Source organism: Antennarius striatus, chromosome 13 (assembly GCF_040054535.1).
Source record: "Antennarius striatus isolate MH-2024 chromosome 13, ASM4005453v1, whole genome shotgun sequence".
In the NCBI taxonomy this organism is placed as follows: Eukaryota; Metazoa; Chordata; class Actinopteri; order Lophiiformes; family Antennariidae; genus Antennarius; species Antennarius striatus.
The window spans coordinates 6,235,371-6,254,764 of NC_090788.1; the positions used below are offsets into that span (position 1 = coordinate 6,235,371).

Consider the following 19,394-nt stretch of genomic DNA (forward strand, 5'->3'; position numbering starts at 1 on the left):
ATATATTTTCAATAAATACAAACCCACAAATGAAATTTTTTGCTTCATTTGACAAGAAATAACTTGCATGAATAACTTGTATGAATAAGAATTCCTCAGAGTATCATTGAAAAATGGTAATGTGATAGTGTTTTAATGTCATTTGTATTATATTGTATATGTAAATAGATTTGAAGCTGAACTGTGGATGTGTGATGGAGCTGAAAGAGCAACTGACAGCTATGCCCTCAGCCTGAGACGGTGACTGCTAATAGCTGGGTCATTTTTTAATACCCTTTTCCAACCTGTTATCATCTAAATGGATTTTCCCTCCAGCGTAAAGGTCTTAATAGTTGACGTTCTCCAGGCCTGTGGGCTTCCTGGGCATCTGTTAGCTTTGACTTCTCTCTCCTCCAAATTACTTAAATGGAACAAAAGTTATCAAGAGTCATATTAATAAAAGTAAATCCATGCATTCCATAAAAATAACACAAGTCAGCTTGCAAGCAGCATTCCTCCTCGAAGTGAGTTTACATATTCTTTGCCAAACATCAGCTAAAAGTTTCAAAGTTGCCGGAAACAAAATCAAATTTGCCCTTTTCAATTATAAAGAACCCCACCACAAATAATGTTCATCACACATGCAGTGAGGTGAGCGCTGTGCTGCCGCTCCATCATTGTTCACCTTTGAAACCCATTTACAGTACAGCACGCCCACACAGAACTATATTTTGTGTTGTATTTCAGATGCTAAATGCTGCTGTGAAATGTGCTTGTGTAACACTGGAGGTGTCTGGATGGAAGTTGCAGTTCTTTAAGCTTTTTGGGTTTACTGTTTCATGAACAGTAGGCTTCATCCTCTCATTGAGTTCATTCTGATTCTTTTGTATCACTTTATAGTGTAAAATCAAATGGAGGTGGTAATCTTACCTTCATTTTAACGCATCAGTAATATATCAACCTCTTCTTCAATAATCTAAAGATGTTGGATCAGTCAGGGGATATGAGGACTGCTCTTACTGTATCATGAAACATTTCTTCTTTTGATACTGATATTCATCTATTGTTTTGAATTTAGACTGTAAGAGTTTTGTTTTCTGTTGAGCATTCTTATGCTAGCATAATTAATTTTTACTTATATTTAGGATTTAGGTACTTGATGCTTAGTTCTACACTGTTGCCCCTCATTTGTCTTTAAAAAGAAAATATTTAAAAAATCATTGGCCGTTCACAATTGACAAATTAAAAATCATAGCCACACAGACTGGGGCAACATGCAAACCAAAAAGGTCAACAAAAACGTGTTGCTGTTATCATTATTGTAATCTGTCTGAGTTTTCTGAAAGTCAGTTTCAAAAGTTTCTATTGTCTTTCCGACTCATAGAAAGATTTTTCACAATCTTTCCGGAGCTTAACCTCCATTCTGATCAATATTTCAGAAGCCTGTCATCACCGTCAGATCATTACTAAGTGCAGGACGAGCATGGCAGACGTCTCAGATGTAGAAGCCTCAGGGCCTCATTCATAAAACATACACTGTGATTTGATCTTGAAATCTAATCTGAAGGTTATCTGCCTGTCTGAGTAAAAAGGCCGTTACAGTTCCGCTTGAATTAGCTATAAAAAGGACTCATGATTCCGACCTGCATATCATACCTGTTCTGAAAAGCCCAAATGTATTTAAAAAAAAAAAAAAAGTCCAGGAGAGCTATAGACAAATGACGAGAACACTGATCCAACTTTCTTTTCTTTTCTTTTTTTAATAAATCACATTTTGAAGGCTGTTCGTAATTTGTTTTTCAGTCATTTATGCACATGACTGACAAACTAAATGCCACGATTGGTTATAAATAATAATAAATAATATCTCAGTCTGGAGTTACAGATGAAAGGGATGGATATTTGTGTAAAGGAGACAGCAGGTGATGGAGTGAGTCATGCTTAACTCTGTCGGGATCCACAGTCCGATTTAAAACATAAGTGTGAACAGATTTGACACATTGTTGGACACAAACCGTCTCTGTGAGGACATCACAGCAGCTCGAAGATGAAAAATCAAACACAACATCTCCACAATGACAAATCAGAAACAAACCTGTTATGAATGACTGCATTTTTTAAAATTTCAGGTGTATTTTCTTTCTTTGCTTTAAATGAAAATCAAGATGCTTTAACAGGTTCATCTACTTTCTAAATTTCCTTTTTTTTTCTAATAAATTCAATTGTTTTCGATGAAATAAGTGATATTTGAGTTTCATTCACTCCTCACTCTTTGTAATCTTGTCATTTTAGTTTGTTAGAAAAGAATGTAATGCATTCAAAACTATGAAATGAGACAATCTGCATGAGCGCTCCTTCTGCTGATGATTGGCTCATTTAATTTATAACACATTAGTTTTAATCAGACCTACTGTTATGTCTGCCAGTAGATATGATCACCCAGGATATTTCAATGAGTTAGTAATAAAATGGTGTGAAGTTCTGTGGAGGCGGATGGGTCCAGCACTGAAGAAGAGTTGATTACATTCTCAGACAGAAGATCCAGTTTTAACTGATTGCATTAAAAGTAAAGAATGAAACAAAAAATTGTAGCGAATAGATTTAGTTCATAATATACTTTTAAATTGGTTTTTTTTTGTCTGGACAGAAAATTATCTTTTCAAGCATTAATAGAAGTAATGTTATAACATATTCCAGCTAACTGAGCTTTTTGTTTATTTCATTTCATTCAAAACTTTTCAATTAAAAAATCTATAAAATGATATTTGAAATGTGTTAATCTTTTTTAAATCATTGTCTAGGAGAGCCTGCATCAATCTCATCCCACGGTGGATAGTTTTATGCTCATTTTTCTAATTCCAACCAAAGTCACCTTAAATTGATTTTTTTTTTTCTTTCTTGCTGAAAATCTTTTAACAATATTTGGTTTTCTTTTTAGTTTTGCAGGGCCGTGACTTCAACCATCTTCTCTATCAAAGTGGCGCTGCAGAATCACAGCAGGAGTCTTGATGCTGGCAAGAAAATAGAAAAGGTAACGAACACTGATAAGGCCAAGATATCAATAAAAACAGAAGAAGATCCTCGCAGAGTTTGATCCACAAGGATTTATACACTGAGACCTTCCTACCATGAAGTTGTGGATTTATTCCTTTCAGACCAAGACTACTGAAGTGGACTAGTATTATCAGGTACATGGGGTCTGTTTCCACAGCCACAGTCCAGCCACTCAAAACCGGCCTCAACAGGTCATCCCTGATGGTCGTGTTGTGGACAGACAACTGCTTCCAGTGCCGGTCAGCTATTTCCAGGCTGCTGGTGTTGTGTTGGCTCCTGCTATGACGAGTCAATATATCTGCAGTGAAAAAGGTCAGCTGAACATTCTGAGCTGCCAGCTTCACTTCAGCTCCCAGCGTAATCCACCCTGGATGTGACAGATATTAATGTACACTCAACAAAAATATAAATGCAACACTTTTGTTTTTGCTCCCATTTTTCATGAGATGGACTTAAAGATCTATAATTCATTCCAGATACACAATATTACCATTTCTCTCAAACATTGTTCACAAATCTGTCTAAATGTGTGATAGTGAGCGCTTCTGCTTTGCTGAGATAATCCATCCCACCTCACAGTGTGCCACGTCAAGATGCTGATCTGACATCATGATTAGTGCACAGGTGTACCTTATACTGCCTACAATAAAAGGCCACCCTGAAATGTGCAGTTTTGTCTCACAGCAAAAGGCCACAAGCGTTGAGGGAGCTTGCAATTGGCATACTGACAGCAGGAATGTCAACCAGATCTGTTGCTCGTGCATTGAATGTTCATTTCTCCACCATAAGCCGTCTCCAAAGGCGTTTCAGAGAATATGGCAGTACATCCAACCAGCCTCACAACCGCAGACCACGTGTAACCACACCACCCCAGGACCTCCACATCCAGCAGGTTCACCTCCAAGACCGTCTGAGACCAGCCACTCAGACACCTGCAGCAACAATTGGTTTGCATAAACAAACCATTTCTGCACAAACTGTCAGAAACCGTCTCGGGAAGCTCAACTGCATGCTCGTTGTCCTCATCAGGGTCTTAACCTGACCCCAGATCGTCGCCGTAACAGACTTGAGTGGGCAAATGCTCACATTGGATGGCGTCTGGCACGTTGGAGAGGTGTTCTCTTCACGGATGATCTCGGTTTAAATTGTTCAGGGCAGATGGCAGACAGCGTGTGTGGCATCGTGTGGGTGAGTGCTTTGCTGATGTCAGTGTTGTGAATCGAGTGGCCCATGGTGGTGGTGGGGTTATGGTATGGGCAGGCATCTGTTATGGACGAAGAACACAGGTACATAAATTGATGGCATTTTGAATGCACAGAGATACCGTGATGAGATCCTGAGGCCCACTGTTGTGCCATACATCCATGAACATCACCTCATGTTTCAGCAAGATAATGCACGGCCCCATGGTGCAAGGATCTGTTCACAATTCTTGGGAGCTGAAAATGTCCCAGTTCTTGCATGGCCAGCATACTCACCGGATGTCACCCACTGAGCATGTTTGGGATGTGCTTGACCGGCGTATACGACAGCGTGTACCAGTTCCCACTGATATCCAGCAACTTCATACAGCCATTGAAGAGGAGTTGACCAACATTCCACAGGCCACAATTAATAATCTGATAAACTCTATGCGAAGATTTGTTGCACAGTATGAGGCAAATGGTGGTCACACCAGATACTGACTGGTTCTGAGTCCCCAGAACCCCCAATAAAGCAAAAAAAACCTGCACGTTTCAGGGTGGCCTTTTATTGTGGGTAGTGTAAGGTGAACCTGTGCACTAATCATGATGTCAGATCAGCATCTTGATGTGGCACACTGTGAGGTGGGATGGATTATCTCAGCAAAGCAGAAGCGCTCACTATCACACATTTAGACAGATTTGTGAACAATGTTTGAGAGAAATGGTGATATTGTGTATCTGGAATGAATTATAGATCTTTAAGTCCATCTCATGAAATATGGGAGCAAAAACAAAAAGTGTTGCGTTTATATATTTTTTTGAGTGTATGTAGTTTGTATCAATGCTGTTTCTTTTCACTCATGTTAAAATGATGTGGCTTTGATTACCTGAAAAGGTAAGAACCAATCAGTCTTATGTTTGATCTCAGCCACTGGTTTGTGTTTTGTTTCAAATGCATTATATTCCTGTTTCACCTTCACTGGGTTCATGGTTCATCCCGCTAACACTGACACAGAAACATAAAGACCACCAGGTTGAGGATCACAAACTGATCACACATGAATCCTGATTGATTTAACTCACTCTTCACGAGCAGTGAAATAACCTCTCATCTCATGATTGCAGCGTGTTTGATGCAGAGAAATGATGGAAATTGTCTCTGTGAGAAATGGAGCAATAAAAGTTTGTGAAAGATTGGGCAGACAAAATGAAATAATGACAATATATAATGGAACCAGTATAATAACAACATAAAATAGAGTCAAACTAAAATCCATTTAAGCATGCTGATGACGTTTTTCCATTGAAATCATTCTGTTTTATGAGAATATTATTATTATTACAATTTTGCACCAGGTAAAGGTGGATTTTTTTTTTATTTATCCTGCTAGGTAGCTCTTTGATTTCACCCTGGCACTCATGCTTTTATTATCTAATGCACAATAGTAAATCAGAATTAAATTGCCGATGTGATCTTGGACTAAAGATCTGGATCTGCGAAAGAACAAATTAAAAACACATGCAATTGAGTAAAAGCTAAAAGTATCACTGAGCAGAACAGTAACACAAGTCAAGTTCATGTTCTGTGACTTTCATAGACATTCATGTTCCTACAGCTGTATTAGTATGCAACATAATCTGAGTGCCTTGCATAATAATGAATGAGCAAAATGCGCGTGTGTGCGTCTGCCAATCGTGACGTTTCAAGCACATCAGTTGTAGCCAGTTTCCATGGTAACACCTCTCTGAGAGCACAGAGAGATGGGAAAAAGAGACAATTGTGGTGGCGGAGAAAAAGGAAAAGCCTGGGATGATGAGTGTGAACAGAGTGAACCATGGTAGACACAATGAAACAGATGTATGTGTCACTGGTGTCACAAAACAAAGAATGGCAGCTCTCACGGCTGCACGCATTAAACTTTTTTTTCTACCTATGTATTGAAAATGTCTTTTGCAGAAAAGCAGCGGTGCAACACACTGGGATATTTGGATCTCTCTGCGCTTTGAGTGAGCGCCTCAGAGTGAGTCAACAGGAATCTCAAATACAATTTAGTTTCCATGGTGACAGCGGGGAACAATTTGTTCTTTTCAAACAGAAGGAAAATGCCAGCTCGATTATCTGTTTTTTGTCTGAATTATTATTTAGACAAGTGACAACCTGGCAACCCTTTCAGAATTGAGAAATGAGTCCCTGAGCCGGTTCAGAGATGCAAATTATATTAGAGGGAGGGGAGACATTTCTGAGCATAAAAATGACAAGATTGTTGCGTATAATAACACAGAGACATGTCTTTGCTTTGGAGATGTTTTGCTATGCACTCTGTTATTTGGAATGTTATTATTCTAAGATGTGCAGACATGAACAAAAGGTCATCTTTTCTCTGCTTGCCTTCCAGCTGAGGGTGTTTTCAAATTTGGTGAAACATTTTTGGTAAATTGTGTTATTCCATCTTGAGCTGTGTCTGCTTCTGCATGCATTGTAAATGTAGCTGTTTTTTTCCCACAGTTCTCAACATCTGAGTTTCTCACATGCACTCTCCCTAATCTACAACTCCATCATCATCCTTAGGGCCATATTTTCCATCTCTTACACAGGTCTATTGTTGTGGTCTCTGTAGCTCCTCGCAGTGTCGACCCCTCAGGAAACAAGAAACTTGGAGAGGATCTTCTTTTGGCATTACTGTTTTATTAGAATATGGCATGAGAATTGCTGTTTATTAATTGTACATCATAGTGTAGTCTAATAAATATAAAGTAATCCACCACATTTACTGTAGCATACATTGATGATAAATGTAAAAAAGACAGATATAAATAGATATACTGAAACACAGGTTTCTAAAATGCTTCTTCAGAGCAACTACATTATGACATTCGGCCGGGCTGTACTCCTCCTTTTGTTGTGTTGCTGTGCTTTAGAAATGATTGTCCAAACTCTACACATTGTTGACAGAGTTTTGAGGTCTGGATACTTTAAAGGAAACGTTTGGCACAACATTGGCTGTTAAAGTTGCTTTTTGTCAAGCAAGATTTTGCCATTTTCTTATAGTTTAAATACACAAATGGTTTGAGCTGCTCCCTCTGAATCCCTACAGAAAAAAGATGTGATTGATGCAACTGTGTGTCTGTCTATGTGTGTGTGTGTGTGTGTGTGTGTGTGTGTGTGTGTGTGTGTGTGTGTGTGTGTGTGTGTGTGTGTGTGTGTGTTGATGCTTCACCACAGAGATTTCTTAATTGGTGGCTTTTGGTATCCGTTGCAACGCAGAACATTCTCCCACGTCTTTGACTTATTGCGGAACTATGGCGACAGCATTGCTGACAAAATGCACTCAAGACTTGGAATTATCAACAAGAAGTGTAAAAAGCTCTCTGAGTTGTAAAACATGAGTTCTTTAAATCCCCTTTTTACCCCCTTAAAACACTGTTGGATTCGGAATGAAATTCATCTTTTGAGCATATTATCAGTTATGACAACTTATTTATAAGATTTGAGAAATTCAACAGCTGTTCCATTTTCAATAAATACCATGAAATGACCAAAACCTCAATTGCAAAAGTTCAATTCTTTCTTTTTATGTGCAGCAGAGCTATTAAACTATTAGAAACGCACCACACTGCACTGTAACAAGTGGTGTGTTCATTCTGTAGGCTTTTACGATCAGCACGGGCGCCGTAGTTTATCCTGGATCATTCCCACACTCACCATCCTGCCAATGCAAACGGCCACCGGTGGAGCAGCGTACATTAATCCACTTAATCGGTCCCCAGGTAGTTAGTTATCCATTCCTGCTTGTGCAGCAGCTTTTTTATATTATCTCACCTATGTAGGAAATATGCAGTATTCTACGTTGGGTTTTTGAATATTTATTTTGTCCTGTGAAGACAAAAAGGCTTGGATAATATAAGTAAGTTTAAAAGTGAACATTGTTGGGTTTTTTTTTGTCTTTTCATGGGATTCATTAACAACACTTATCCTATAGTATTGCTAGGTAATCAATATTAGTGATGGTTATATATGTTTCCAATTCAATATTATACCTCGTCTAATCTACAAAATGTACAGCAACAATGTTTGTAGTACTACTATAAAACTTCTAATATTCTGTTCTGTATTTCCAGCAGGTATTGAGTTCATACCTATCAAGGATTAATCAATACTGCGAGTTCATGTTAAGGAGCACATTTTTAATGTTCTTGATGTTTTAGAGCCCCACAGTTTGAATTCCAGACGTGTCGCCGCCGCCTTTTTCCACGCTTGCTGAAGCGTGGCAAATGTCTCAACCTATCAGCCTCCAGAAGAAATCGCCATCCGTGGCAGAGCTAACGCCTGTACGCTTCTGAAATAGATTAATTATAGGGATACTGATGATGTTGTCCGTCCTTACATTGTCACAGAGCCACTGGTGTTCCACTCACAACGGTCACGTATGATGAATATCACAGCATCTGCATGTGTCTTATCATGTCACATTGCTTTTTTCTACGTGAGATTTTTATATTCTACCTCAGATCAGACTAAAGCTAAAACGACTAAAGTATGTCTGCAGATGTGGAACCGTCACTGAATACAGGATTATGATTTAATTTCTATTTCACCAAGAAAAAAATAAAGTGATGAATGAAATGAGATCTGCACATTCTAACCTAAGTATTTGTCTTTTCACTTCTGACTGACATTTTCTCTACTATGTCCTTACAGCTATAGGCAAACGTTTCTGAATGCACGTTACAAGCACCGAGTGAAGTCAAAGTTATGGTAAAAATTTTTGGGGGGGACATTTGGCAGCGGCTGGGGTTGAGAGGGGTACATTTGTAGGTTTTTCCAGACTGGTTAAATGTGTCTGTGCACATATTCTGTTATATTCTATAATCTTACAATACAACCTGTTTCCGACAGATTCCTGCACCTGTAGCACGATCAAAGCAGAGAGGCGATCATCTTAAATACATGGAATGATTCCAGCTTGTTCAGAGCCTTACAATAAATACGTATTATTTAGTTTTCCAGGCCCGTAGTGTTTTGAGATTCACAGTGAGTTGAGCAACTGGATCAATAAGAGCAGCACAGGAAAACTCCAGCCCTTCAGATATATTTCAGATAATGTGTCAAAGGCAACACACACACACACACACACATACACACACACACCTGCTGTGTCCTCTTTTCTCTGTCCTTTCAGTCCTTCAAAAATAATTCCGGTCGTCCGGCAGCAGTATCTTGGGATAAAGCGGTATAATCGAGTGGAGGTGACACCTACATTCACATTATCACATAGATTGGTCTTCTTGTTTTGGTCCAAAGTCAGACTTTTGAAAACCCAAGCCAGTGATGGGAGGGATAATAGGGAGAGAGAACTTTTTTCTGTCTTTCTTATGGTGTCTTCCCTTTATTCCTCCAAATCCGTTAAAAACTCACCAAGGCGTAAACCATACTTCAGCAGGATTTAGAAAGCAGATGAGAAAATGGAGAGAAAAGAAATGACATTATTTAAACCTGACTGAGCAAAGGCGTATTGAAAATATTCGATTTATACTCACCTGTAGAGATAATAAAAGAAGGAGATCAGATAAAAGCCCAATTTACACCAGGACTCCTTCTGGCAGTAATTGAGAATATCTGCGTTCATCACGCTGACGGGATCGTACATGACCTCTGACCCATCAGCCGGCCGATGGAAATACCTGGAAATGCACAAGGTTTGACTTTCTCACATGATGCATAAACAGACGCTGATCAGACATCTGTGACGGGACCGTACCTCCACAGATGGTAGAAGAGCAACGGGATATTCAGGCCAAGCGTGACCCACTCTCCAGCACACATGAACATCAGGCAGAAGAGCCCGTGAATGGAGTACTCTGGTACCACCAACTAGAAAAACAGACACGGAGGAGTCAGGATGCAGGACTGCACGCATTCTAGTAAATAATCCTTAGTAAACTCCTGACGCCGCAGAGCTGCTTGCAGAACCTAAATGATGCCGTAACACTTCATGTTCCTCCGATTTAGCTCCAGCACAGCCAACTGTTCTGCTATTTAATGTGTTCGCTGCAAGCTCCACATGTTTGGTAATTAAATATTCATCGACCGCAGCCCAGAGGAATGAAAGAATCAGGAAATATTTCTCCCACAGGGTTGTAATTGTTATAACTGTTTATTTTAGCCACTTTAAAGAAGTAATAACTTTCCAAACTGCTTTTTTTTTTTTTGACACCTTTATTATTGGCAACCTTTATTTAACAGATCCTGGTAACCCTTCTGGGTTCTCTTTTGACAGTAAATATTATTGATGAGACAAATATGGTCACTTAGACAAATAACTCCTGGGTCTCTGATGTCAGATTGAATAATGATGGGAAATCAACATTGCCAGTTAATCTCATTCACATCCAGATTGATCACATTTCCATCTGACAGCTGATTAGAATAGAATTTTTTTTGATGCATCATCAATGGTTTCAGCTAAATACCTCTACATGTTACATCCCTCTGATACAGTCTATGCAAATCAAGACTAAAATCATATTTGCACCACAGCAAAGGTGTTAAACAAATGTAAACCATCTCCACTCTATTCTGTATAGTGATGGGGTCCGGGGGCCCCTTCAGGTCCTTGCAGGGGGTTTCCCAGTCAAATGAGGAAAAATTTATTTTTGCAATAATTGTAACAAGATGCATCACCGACTGAATCTCAGACAGTTTTGGGCATTGGTTTCATTCACTTGGGGAACCTGGGGCAAAATCTTATACCATGGGATTCCAGCTTCTAATTTGATTTAGTTCCAGGTTTTTCACAGGAGAACCGCTGCTCATAAAGATACGTGCTATGCAGCCAAAAACAAGTGTTTATAATGGTGTTTTACAGCATTTTGTTTAGTGTGCAAATTGCTTCTAAAAGATGACGTGCAGATGCAAAAATTTAAAATTCAGAGAAACCGCAGATTATGCACTTTCCCTGTGTAACACGGATTTAGGTTGCTACCTTCCCTAATGAATTAAAGCTACTGATTTATTGTTTGCATTTCCAGACATGAAAACTTGACCTTATTTGAAGGCCTGTGTTGCAAAACACTCTACCAATCATTTTGAATTCATTTGTTCAAACCAGCCACGTCATTTCAAGGAGACTCGGCTCGCTTTCTTTCCACGTCCCACTCTGTGTCTGCAGAGCAGTGGTGGTGGTGGGGGGGTTGTTGATGAGAGGATACATGAGACAGGAATCTTTTTTGTGTCTTCTGCTAGCAGGTGAAAACAGGTGATACTCACTCTGCGGAGCAAGTTGCAGATTCTTTCGATGTTGAGAATCCGTTCCCTCTGTGGAAGCAAATAAAGACAGTTTGATTATCAGTCTGCATTCATGTAATCCATTTCATATATGATGTACTTTATACCAACCTATACTGCCACCAATCCAAACCTGATTTAATCTGAACCTGACTTGATCTGAAAATGATTTAATCTGAAAGTGACGTAATCCAAATCTGATCTAAAGCAATCTCGATTTAATCCAAACCTGACTTTGTTTGAAAATGACTTAATCCAAACCTGAATTAATCAATTGTAACTCAATATAAAATCTGACTTAATCTGAACCTGTTATAACCTGAACCTGACATAATCTGAAGGTAACTGAATCCAAATATGATTTAAAGCAAACCTGATTTAATCCAAACCCAATTTAATACAAACGTAACTCAAATCAAAATCTGACTTAATTTGACTTTGATTTAAAATAAACCTGACTTAATATGAAGGTGACTTAATCCAAACTTTAGTTATTCTGAATCTGGCTCAAACTGAATACTATTTAATTTGAACCCAGTTTTAATCTGATGCTGATGTAGTGATATTTGCAGACGTCTCGCTCGCGACAGGAGGGAGGAGTTTAAAAAATGAAATCCATCCATCTTCTCTGCATCCATCCTGCAGCTCGTGGCCTCACAGGGTGGCGTTTTATTCCAACAGTCATTGATTAGCTTGCAAAGCAAATGAGATGTTTTGCTCTAGCCCCTCCGGTAAGCAAGCGAGTAAAAGTATTCAGGCAATTAACTGATGGATGGTGCATTTGCTTGCCTAATTTCAGAATGAGTAAACCACACTGCTGTTTATTTCCAGGATGTGCAATCAAGCTTCACCCAGAAAGACGCCCACAATAATTTGTGACATATTGATGCAACCATCTCAGTTACAGGATGACGCTCCCAGTACAGAGGCTCCTGTGCTCCCAGTGCCTTCAGCAACAGGCTGCACTTCTTAAGAATCCCTGGACATCAATTCAAACTCCCAGCATGCCTGAGTCTACAGCATCTAAACCACTGCCTCTCCGGCTTCACCATTTATTTGCAGTTGATCTAATTGCCCTCCCTTTCCTCCCAATGACACTGAGCTTTAAAACTGTAAAGAACACTTAAATTATCATTGCTTTGTTTGTAATTGAACGTATAAATTGCAGATCTGCTTGGATTTTACAGCCTGGAGGGTTCCTGAGGTGCTACAATCAGTGTCAGGTCACCCGGTTCAAACTGTCCCATCATAGGAAACATGACTGAAGACATTCATTACAGACACACTGCAGTAGACATAACACATAAAATAGGCAAAGCAAACAAGGTTGTCAAATATGCAGCTCGGTAATCTGAGAACATTCCCAGGGCCGATAACAATCACAACATTCTCTATGATGGCAATATGTCTCCCTTCCAGACTGTAATTGTGACTAATATCTGAGCACATAAACCTCCCTTGTGATGTTCTTTTGCAGTTTCTGTCCCCGACAGAGATCTACGTCTCATCTCTTTTTGGCAGACGGATCAGCCGAGCTATCACACACTGCTCTCGCATATGATGGCCATTTATTTTTCGAGGCTGTTGCCATGTTGTTTTGTCAGCTTATGGATTTTGTGAGCATCACATTCTGGCTGATCATGTTCTCCCTGAATGCATCTGACACGCTGATATCAGTTAAGATGATATATCTGATATTGATTGGAGACAAAAAAAACCAACCAAACACCTGCAGGTTGTAAACCCTCCAGCCTTGATGCATGCCATGTTAAATATTTGTTGATGATTTGTCAAAGGAAGTGCCGTCTATCCACGTCTGAAGGGGATCCTGTTTGAGCTGAACATGACAGTGTTTCCTGCTGAGCTACTGTATTGGTCTGAATTCTATTTTACAGGTGTTGCAGATATTTCTTGCAACCCCCTGTAGCTGGCAAGCCTCCTCACTCCCACAGTCAGCTTTCACAGTTTCCTTTCCCATTCCTCATCACTTTACAGTTCAGATGCAGGTTCACATGATTGCTAGAACATTAGTTTATTTGTGAAAAGGATATTCGCAGTCGCTGTGAAGTCGTTAAATGCATAACGGTGCTTCTTAATCGTTTTATTTTTAGTTTTGCACGATATTGAGACAGTATTCTCGCTGCAAACAAACAGCACATCAAAGGTAGAAGGTAAAGTCTTATAATTGTCATTTTATGTTGTATATTTTTACTTTTGAGCAAACTTGCAGATGAATAAGTGTGTTTTTGTTATAGCCAGGGAATCCTTGTATCTGCACTCTGATCGTGTCGACAGCGCCACATCTTATTGGACAAACAGCTGCTCCATTTGCATCAATCACTTTAAGCGATTGAACCAATGAGCCACCGTCTACCAGGAAGGTTGCTTCTTTCAATCTGCATACAGATGAGCGTTCAAGGCGGCCTGGGACACAATGGTGTCACCTGGAAGCTTGGATTAGCAGGAAAGCACTACAAATATTGGATATTGCAAATATCAAATTTTTAATAATGCATATAGCGCTACTTCTCCGCTTCTTATTATTTATCTTATTTGCTGAGTGTTCATTCTTCCATAGCTCTGTAACTTACCTCTGATTATGCTGCCGCAATAATGGAAATTTACCTGCTGTGGGACTAATAAAGCTTGATCTCATCTCTTATTCAAATTCCAAAATCACACAAAAAAACTCATAGATTGCAATGATTGCAAATGATTGCTTTTCATTATGATTGCAGATGTTAAATGACATCAAGCTGCAGGTTCCTTGTAAAAAAAAAACTTTACAAGTACCTTGTAAGGTTTTTGGTTTTTTTTTTACATTTTTATAAACCCTTTATAATTTTTTTTTAAACCCTTTGTAAAATAAATAAATAAAACACTATTTTGGACATTTATAACACTGATGATAAATTTTGCGCACTTTGTACCAAAACCCTTATTTTATACATAGACTAGTGAATTTAAACTGGTTCACGATCGTCCAAGGTTGTGGTATTTTGTGGCATTTCATCAGATTCATAAACTGTCTCTTATAGAAACCCTAAAAACACCTTCTCTGATGACAGCAAGACTAAATGTGATCAGATGGGGTCTGATCTGTGTAGTTTGTGTCTCCTTGATGTCAGAAACTCAAGACCACCAGTTTGGAGAGTGAGTGTGTCACCTTGGAACTGAAAAGCAGTACTGAGGGTTAGATTGTTGCTGGAAGGGTTCTTACCGCTCTGGTGGGATTGCTCTGATCAATGGGGTTTTTGAAGTCTGTGCGAAGCTCATCAAAAGCAATGATCTGTAAAATAACACACGTGTTCATTAACACACATGCATTGACTGTAAAGTTGTTGGTTTTTTAACAAGAACACCTACAGATGATGGCTATGCTGTTGCTGCACAGGAACAGTCAGAGTTTCCTTCGCTGCTCACACCACATCTTCACAGCTGCAGTGGCACTGATGGCTTCACCCGGTCATTAAATGGTGAATGAGTGCGTATAATTACTCACAGCCTCGCTCTCTCTTTATCTTCATGTTCTATATGAGCTGCTACTGTTGGTATACCATCTGTCATATGTGGCTTCTTATGTGAAGAGCTGAAATTCTGACTTCTTTATTCTAATAGTTTCATTAGAATGGTAATAAAAACTGCAGGACATCCATTTGAAAGGAAGTCACACACACACACACACACACACACACACACACACACACACACACACACACACACACACACACACACACACACACACACACACACACACACACATATATATACTGTGTATATACAGTATACTGTCTATACACATTATAAATACTGTATATATATTTTTTTTTCATAATGTGTCAAAATAATTTTTATGGGTTTCTAGGACATCTCGTGTCATTTTGTAGAATTCTTTTGAATATTCCAAAAAAAATGACCTTCAAATTGATGTGTTATTGAATATTTTACAGGATTTTGGTTTCCTGGAGGTTTCTATGTCTTGCATAATTTAATTTATGATTTTTTTCTCACTGGTAAAACATCAAAATATCATAAACGGGACAGTCAAGAGAAAACATTGTTACTGTCACCGCCGATGACTCTCTGACTGCTTCCTCTGAGGTCGGAATGAGAAACAAATTTACTCACTAGTGCCCAGATTAATAGAGCCATAAAAACACTGATAATTCTCAAAACAAAGGCCACCTGCTGTGCTTATCATCTCTGCAGCTTTAATGTGGAAGCCTCGCTTTGACGGCTCATTAAAAAGCCATAAAAAAACAGACATTATTTGCAGATAAGTGGTGTCCGCACTGACTGATAATATGACATCAGCGCTGCTCATTTCCCCTCATGAGTGCATACGGTTCTCCCCGTTTTTCTTTTTCACATATTGTAAACAGATGCAGTTTCCATGGTGACACGGTGAACCCCTCAGCGGGTGCCATGGTTACTGTAACACTGAACAAATGTTCCTGATTGGTTGAGATCCACTTATAATTGGGGTGCTGCACCCAGGAGTGGAGGCAGATTGGGGTTGGGGGAGAGGGGGGGGTGAACAAAGTCAGTTTGATAAGCGTTTCAATCTCATGGATGAGCTCTGAGCCAGGCACACACTCTTCCCCATCACACATAGCAGCGCTGACTGACTCACAAGTAGAGTCTCACACACTTAGCCAATTGGTATGTTGGTCATTTCAAGCCTCATATTTATAATCGTGTGTTTGGTATTCCGCGTTCCTCCTCAGGGGATCGAATGTTAAAGGTGAGAGATCTAAATGGTGTTTGTCGAGTCGCCGCGTCCACCCCAAGCAAACATCAGTGAGATCTGAGCAAATTCCAACTCAAAATCCTGCAGACTGATTCCTAACCGTCTGGCAGTGAGGTTTATAATCAGAGGTTTTTCTTCCTCACATATTTACTGTATGCGGTGCAGTTTGCTGAAGTTTGAACACTTTGAGGAATTGCTTTCTGTCTTTTCTGGGATCATAGGTTGTTTAACAGTGGCGGAATGGAGCCGGTCGCTCATTTTTGTTCAATGAACTGAATGCAAAAGGATGAAAAAAACCTCACAAATTTAGACTCGAGCAGTGGAAAACTTTTTAAAAAAAAATCCAACTAGATATGTTTTTGCATGATGTTGGAAATAAAACGGAACAAAGTGTCGTTCGGTCACTTTAAAGAGCCAATTCAAAATGTCAGTCACAGTCGGGCACGGTGTAATTACTCCGTGGGTTTCTGAGATCCAGCTGACATATTTCTGCATATCATTACCTCTGGAGGACCAGGTGTCTGCACGCCGTGTTCCTGCCAGCATTGTGCGACTGTGTGGAGGTGGATGTGTGTCTGCCTGCGTGGGATGCAGGGTGGATGTTCACGTGGATCTATAGGTGCTGGGTTTTAGTGTCTATATATGTGCAGTCAGTGGTTTTTTTTGTGTGCACAAAGGTGCAACTCACCTGCCAAATGACAAAGAAGATGAGGGCAGCGCACAGCACCAGGGTGAGCATGTAGCAGAAGGCCGCAAAGGTGAACGCCATAGCTGATCCAGCCAGCCTGACGATGAGAAAGGTTGAGGGACAGGAAGAGACCCCCCCCCAACCCCCCACTCCTACTCTCTCCCCTCTATTGACTGTTGCCCTCTGCTTCTTTTAGTGATGACTGTTGTCTGGTTTCTGCCTGCGATTCAAGCTGTGGCATCCAGGTAAGTGAAGCAAACAGTTTTAGCAAAAATCGATCATCAGCTTGAGCAGAGCCTTCATTTCTTCTTTTGTCCCTTTCGTCACAGCAGGAACGACCACTTTCTGGCTTTTATTTAGGAAGCACTTGTGTGTCTGTTCACAGCCACAGTTGTCTCTTGTGGGCCTGATGCTCTTCTTTTCAGTTTCTGTCAGGCAAAATGTCCGTTTCCTCCACCTCCTCAATGTAGTTCCTCTTTAGACGAAGCCTACACATTCTTTTTTCTCCCCCCTCTTCTCACAATAATGCACAACACAAAGTGCTTGACTGACACGCTCACAACACAAGCACAGGATTCTCGTCGATAATAAAAACAGTGAGGATTATTGTCTGAGATGCTTATGGCTTGAGACGGTTCAATAGTTTTGTCGTATGGCTTTTAGTTCAGCTGTTGCTCCAAATCCTAGAGCTTCATTAATGACGCATCTTTTTTTTCTAGATCTAAATGTGATGTATTTGCAGACAAAACAGCATTTAGATTAGCTTTGATTTATTCACAAAGTCTCTCCATATATTACTTGTTTTATTACTTAATGTTTGAGAAATTATTCATCCTCCACAATCATATGATCACGTGCTGAACCTACAAAATATTGCTTCGAATATTAGAAATTATCTATATTACGTATAATATAGATAATACAAGCAAATTACTGGATTTTTGCAATAAAGTGACGTATAAATCAATATAAGTATAAATGTTATGAATAGTAGGTATAAATCAGCGAGCATTCAAATAATGGGATCAAGTTTGAAATGAAAGATCTGCTTATGATCTGATGGAAAGATAACATTACAACACTGATGATGGTTCGAGTTAGCATGGATCAATACCTCGACTGGTCTTAGTATCGAGTAGAGAATACCTGTGTCTGGCTGGAGACGTGTCTGCCACTGAACAGTCCACTCTGTCCTCCTCAGTTTGAGTCGACACCATGTGAGAATTCTCTGCTCTGCATCTTCCCCTCAGACGCATCCCTCAGATTTCTCCAAAAACATCTAGATTTTGTCTTTGCTGACGTTGAGGAAAGGGGGGAAAAAATAGGGGGGTTGCAGGGGGGGGGGTTTAATCAGGAACCTGCAGAACATCTACATGTTGAGTCATATTTATTCTGAATCTCAAATCACTCCAGTTGTTAAGCAAAAATGCCCACAGTCTTCACAAGTCATGAGTCAACTAATCGCCTTCTACCTTCCTTCCACTCTAAAATCCCCCTCCTGCTAACAGACCTGAATGTGTTTCCTGAGTCTCCTGCCTCTGTCTGCCTTTCCCTCTATTTCTTAGACTGCGAGAGAAATATTTCCACCACTATTGATGTTGGAACGGTCGGCCAATTGCATCGCTCTGTCTGCCTCCCTCTCTTTACTGCGCTCGCCCTCCTCCATGTCTGTCAGTCTCCCTCTCTCTTGCATTTATACATTTCCATAATCCCTCTCTCCCCAGAGGGTGATGAGGGGGCAGGGCAGGCGGTAAATGTTTTTTTTTTTTCTTCTTTCCTTTTGTCTGCCTTTTTTCTCATTCCCTGATTTTCTTTCAGTGAAGCTTTCAGTCATCTTGTCTGATTCTCAGAGCGTGTTGCTCTCAATCACCTGTCATTTCTTTCACTTCCTTTCTTCGCTCGTTTTTTCTGGTAATTCAGCAACCTCAATTATTATTAAATAGATGTAAAATCATCTGTGGGTTATTGTGGGCTGCTGACACATCTTTTGTTAATAAAAGCATTGTGTTATCATCCTATTCTCTGTAATAATCCAGTTCCAGAAGTCTGAAAGGATCATTACAAAAGCATCAAATACACAAATACATGCTTCACCAGTGTCTGATAAATGTTCTTCTTTCCTGCTGTTATTTCAGGACGGGGATGACAGCTTTACTTTTGACCTGTCCCAACACCTCCAGGACCAGATCCTCATCCTCCCCTGCTCATTTCCTACTATGCTCTTATAAATCCATTACAGTTCTCAATAAATTAGTCACAAAAAACTAAATATTGCAACTGTGCAACCATTAGTCGTTTTTGCTTTAATGCAAATATGTGGAGATCTCTTCTTCTTTTTTTTTTACATCAAATAATCATTTTTATTGTTTCTACTTTGGGTTTATTTCTAGAATTAAATTGAGTTGCTTCACATGCATGAACCCAGAGGAGACGCTTTGAACAATTTCTTTTGAT

General features: G+C 39.7%; 1 protein-coding gene across 1 annotated transcript; it reads right to left on the minus strand.

Moving 5' to 3' along the window:
• Positions 1–6,896: 6,896 nt before the first annotated feature.
• On the minus strand, positions 6,897–18,487 carry cnih2 (cornichon family AMPA receptor auxiliary protein 2). The gene is made up of 6 exons (XM_068332206.1): positions 16,941–18,487; positions 14,723–14,791; positions 11,485–11,532; positions 9,977–10,089; positions 9,756–9,899; positions 6,897–9,649 (listed from the first exon to the last, which is right to left on the minus strand). The coding sequence occupies exons 1-6, from the start codon at positions 17,019–17,021 to the stop codon at positions 9,622–9,624; spliced, it is 483 nt and encodes a 160-aa protein (XP_068188307.1). The 5' UTR covers positions 17,022–18,487; the 3' UTR covers positions 6,897–9,621.
• Between the last annotated feature and the right edge of the window lie 907 nt (positions 18,488–19,394).

Coding starts and splice junctions, on each gene's coding strand:
- cnih2 (XM_068332206.1), bottom strand. CDS start 17,021: ATGGCGTTCACCTTTGCGGCCTTCTGCTACATGCTCACCCTGGTGCTG. Junction 10,090..11,484: donor TCTGCAACTTGCTCCGCAGA/GTGAGTATCACC, acceptor CTGTTTTTCTAG/TTGGTGGTACCAGAGTACTC. Junction 9,900..9,976: donor CTCTTCTACCATCTGTGGAG/GTACGGTCCCGT, acceptor GTGCATTTCCAG/GTATTTCCATCGGCCGGCTG.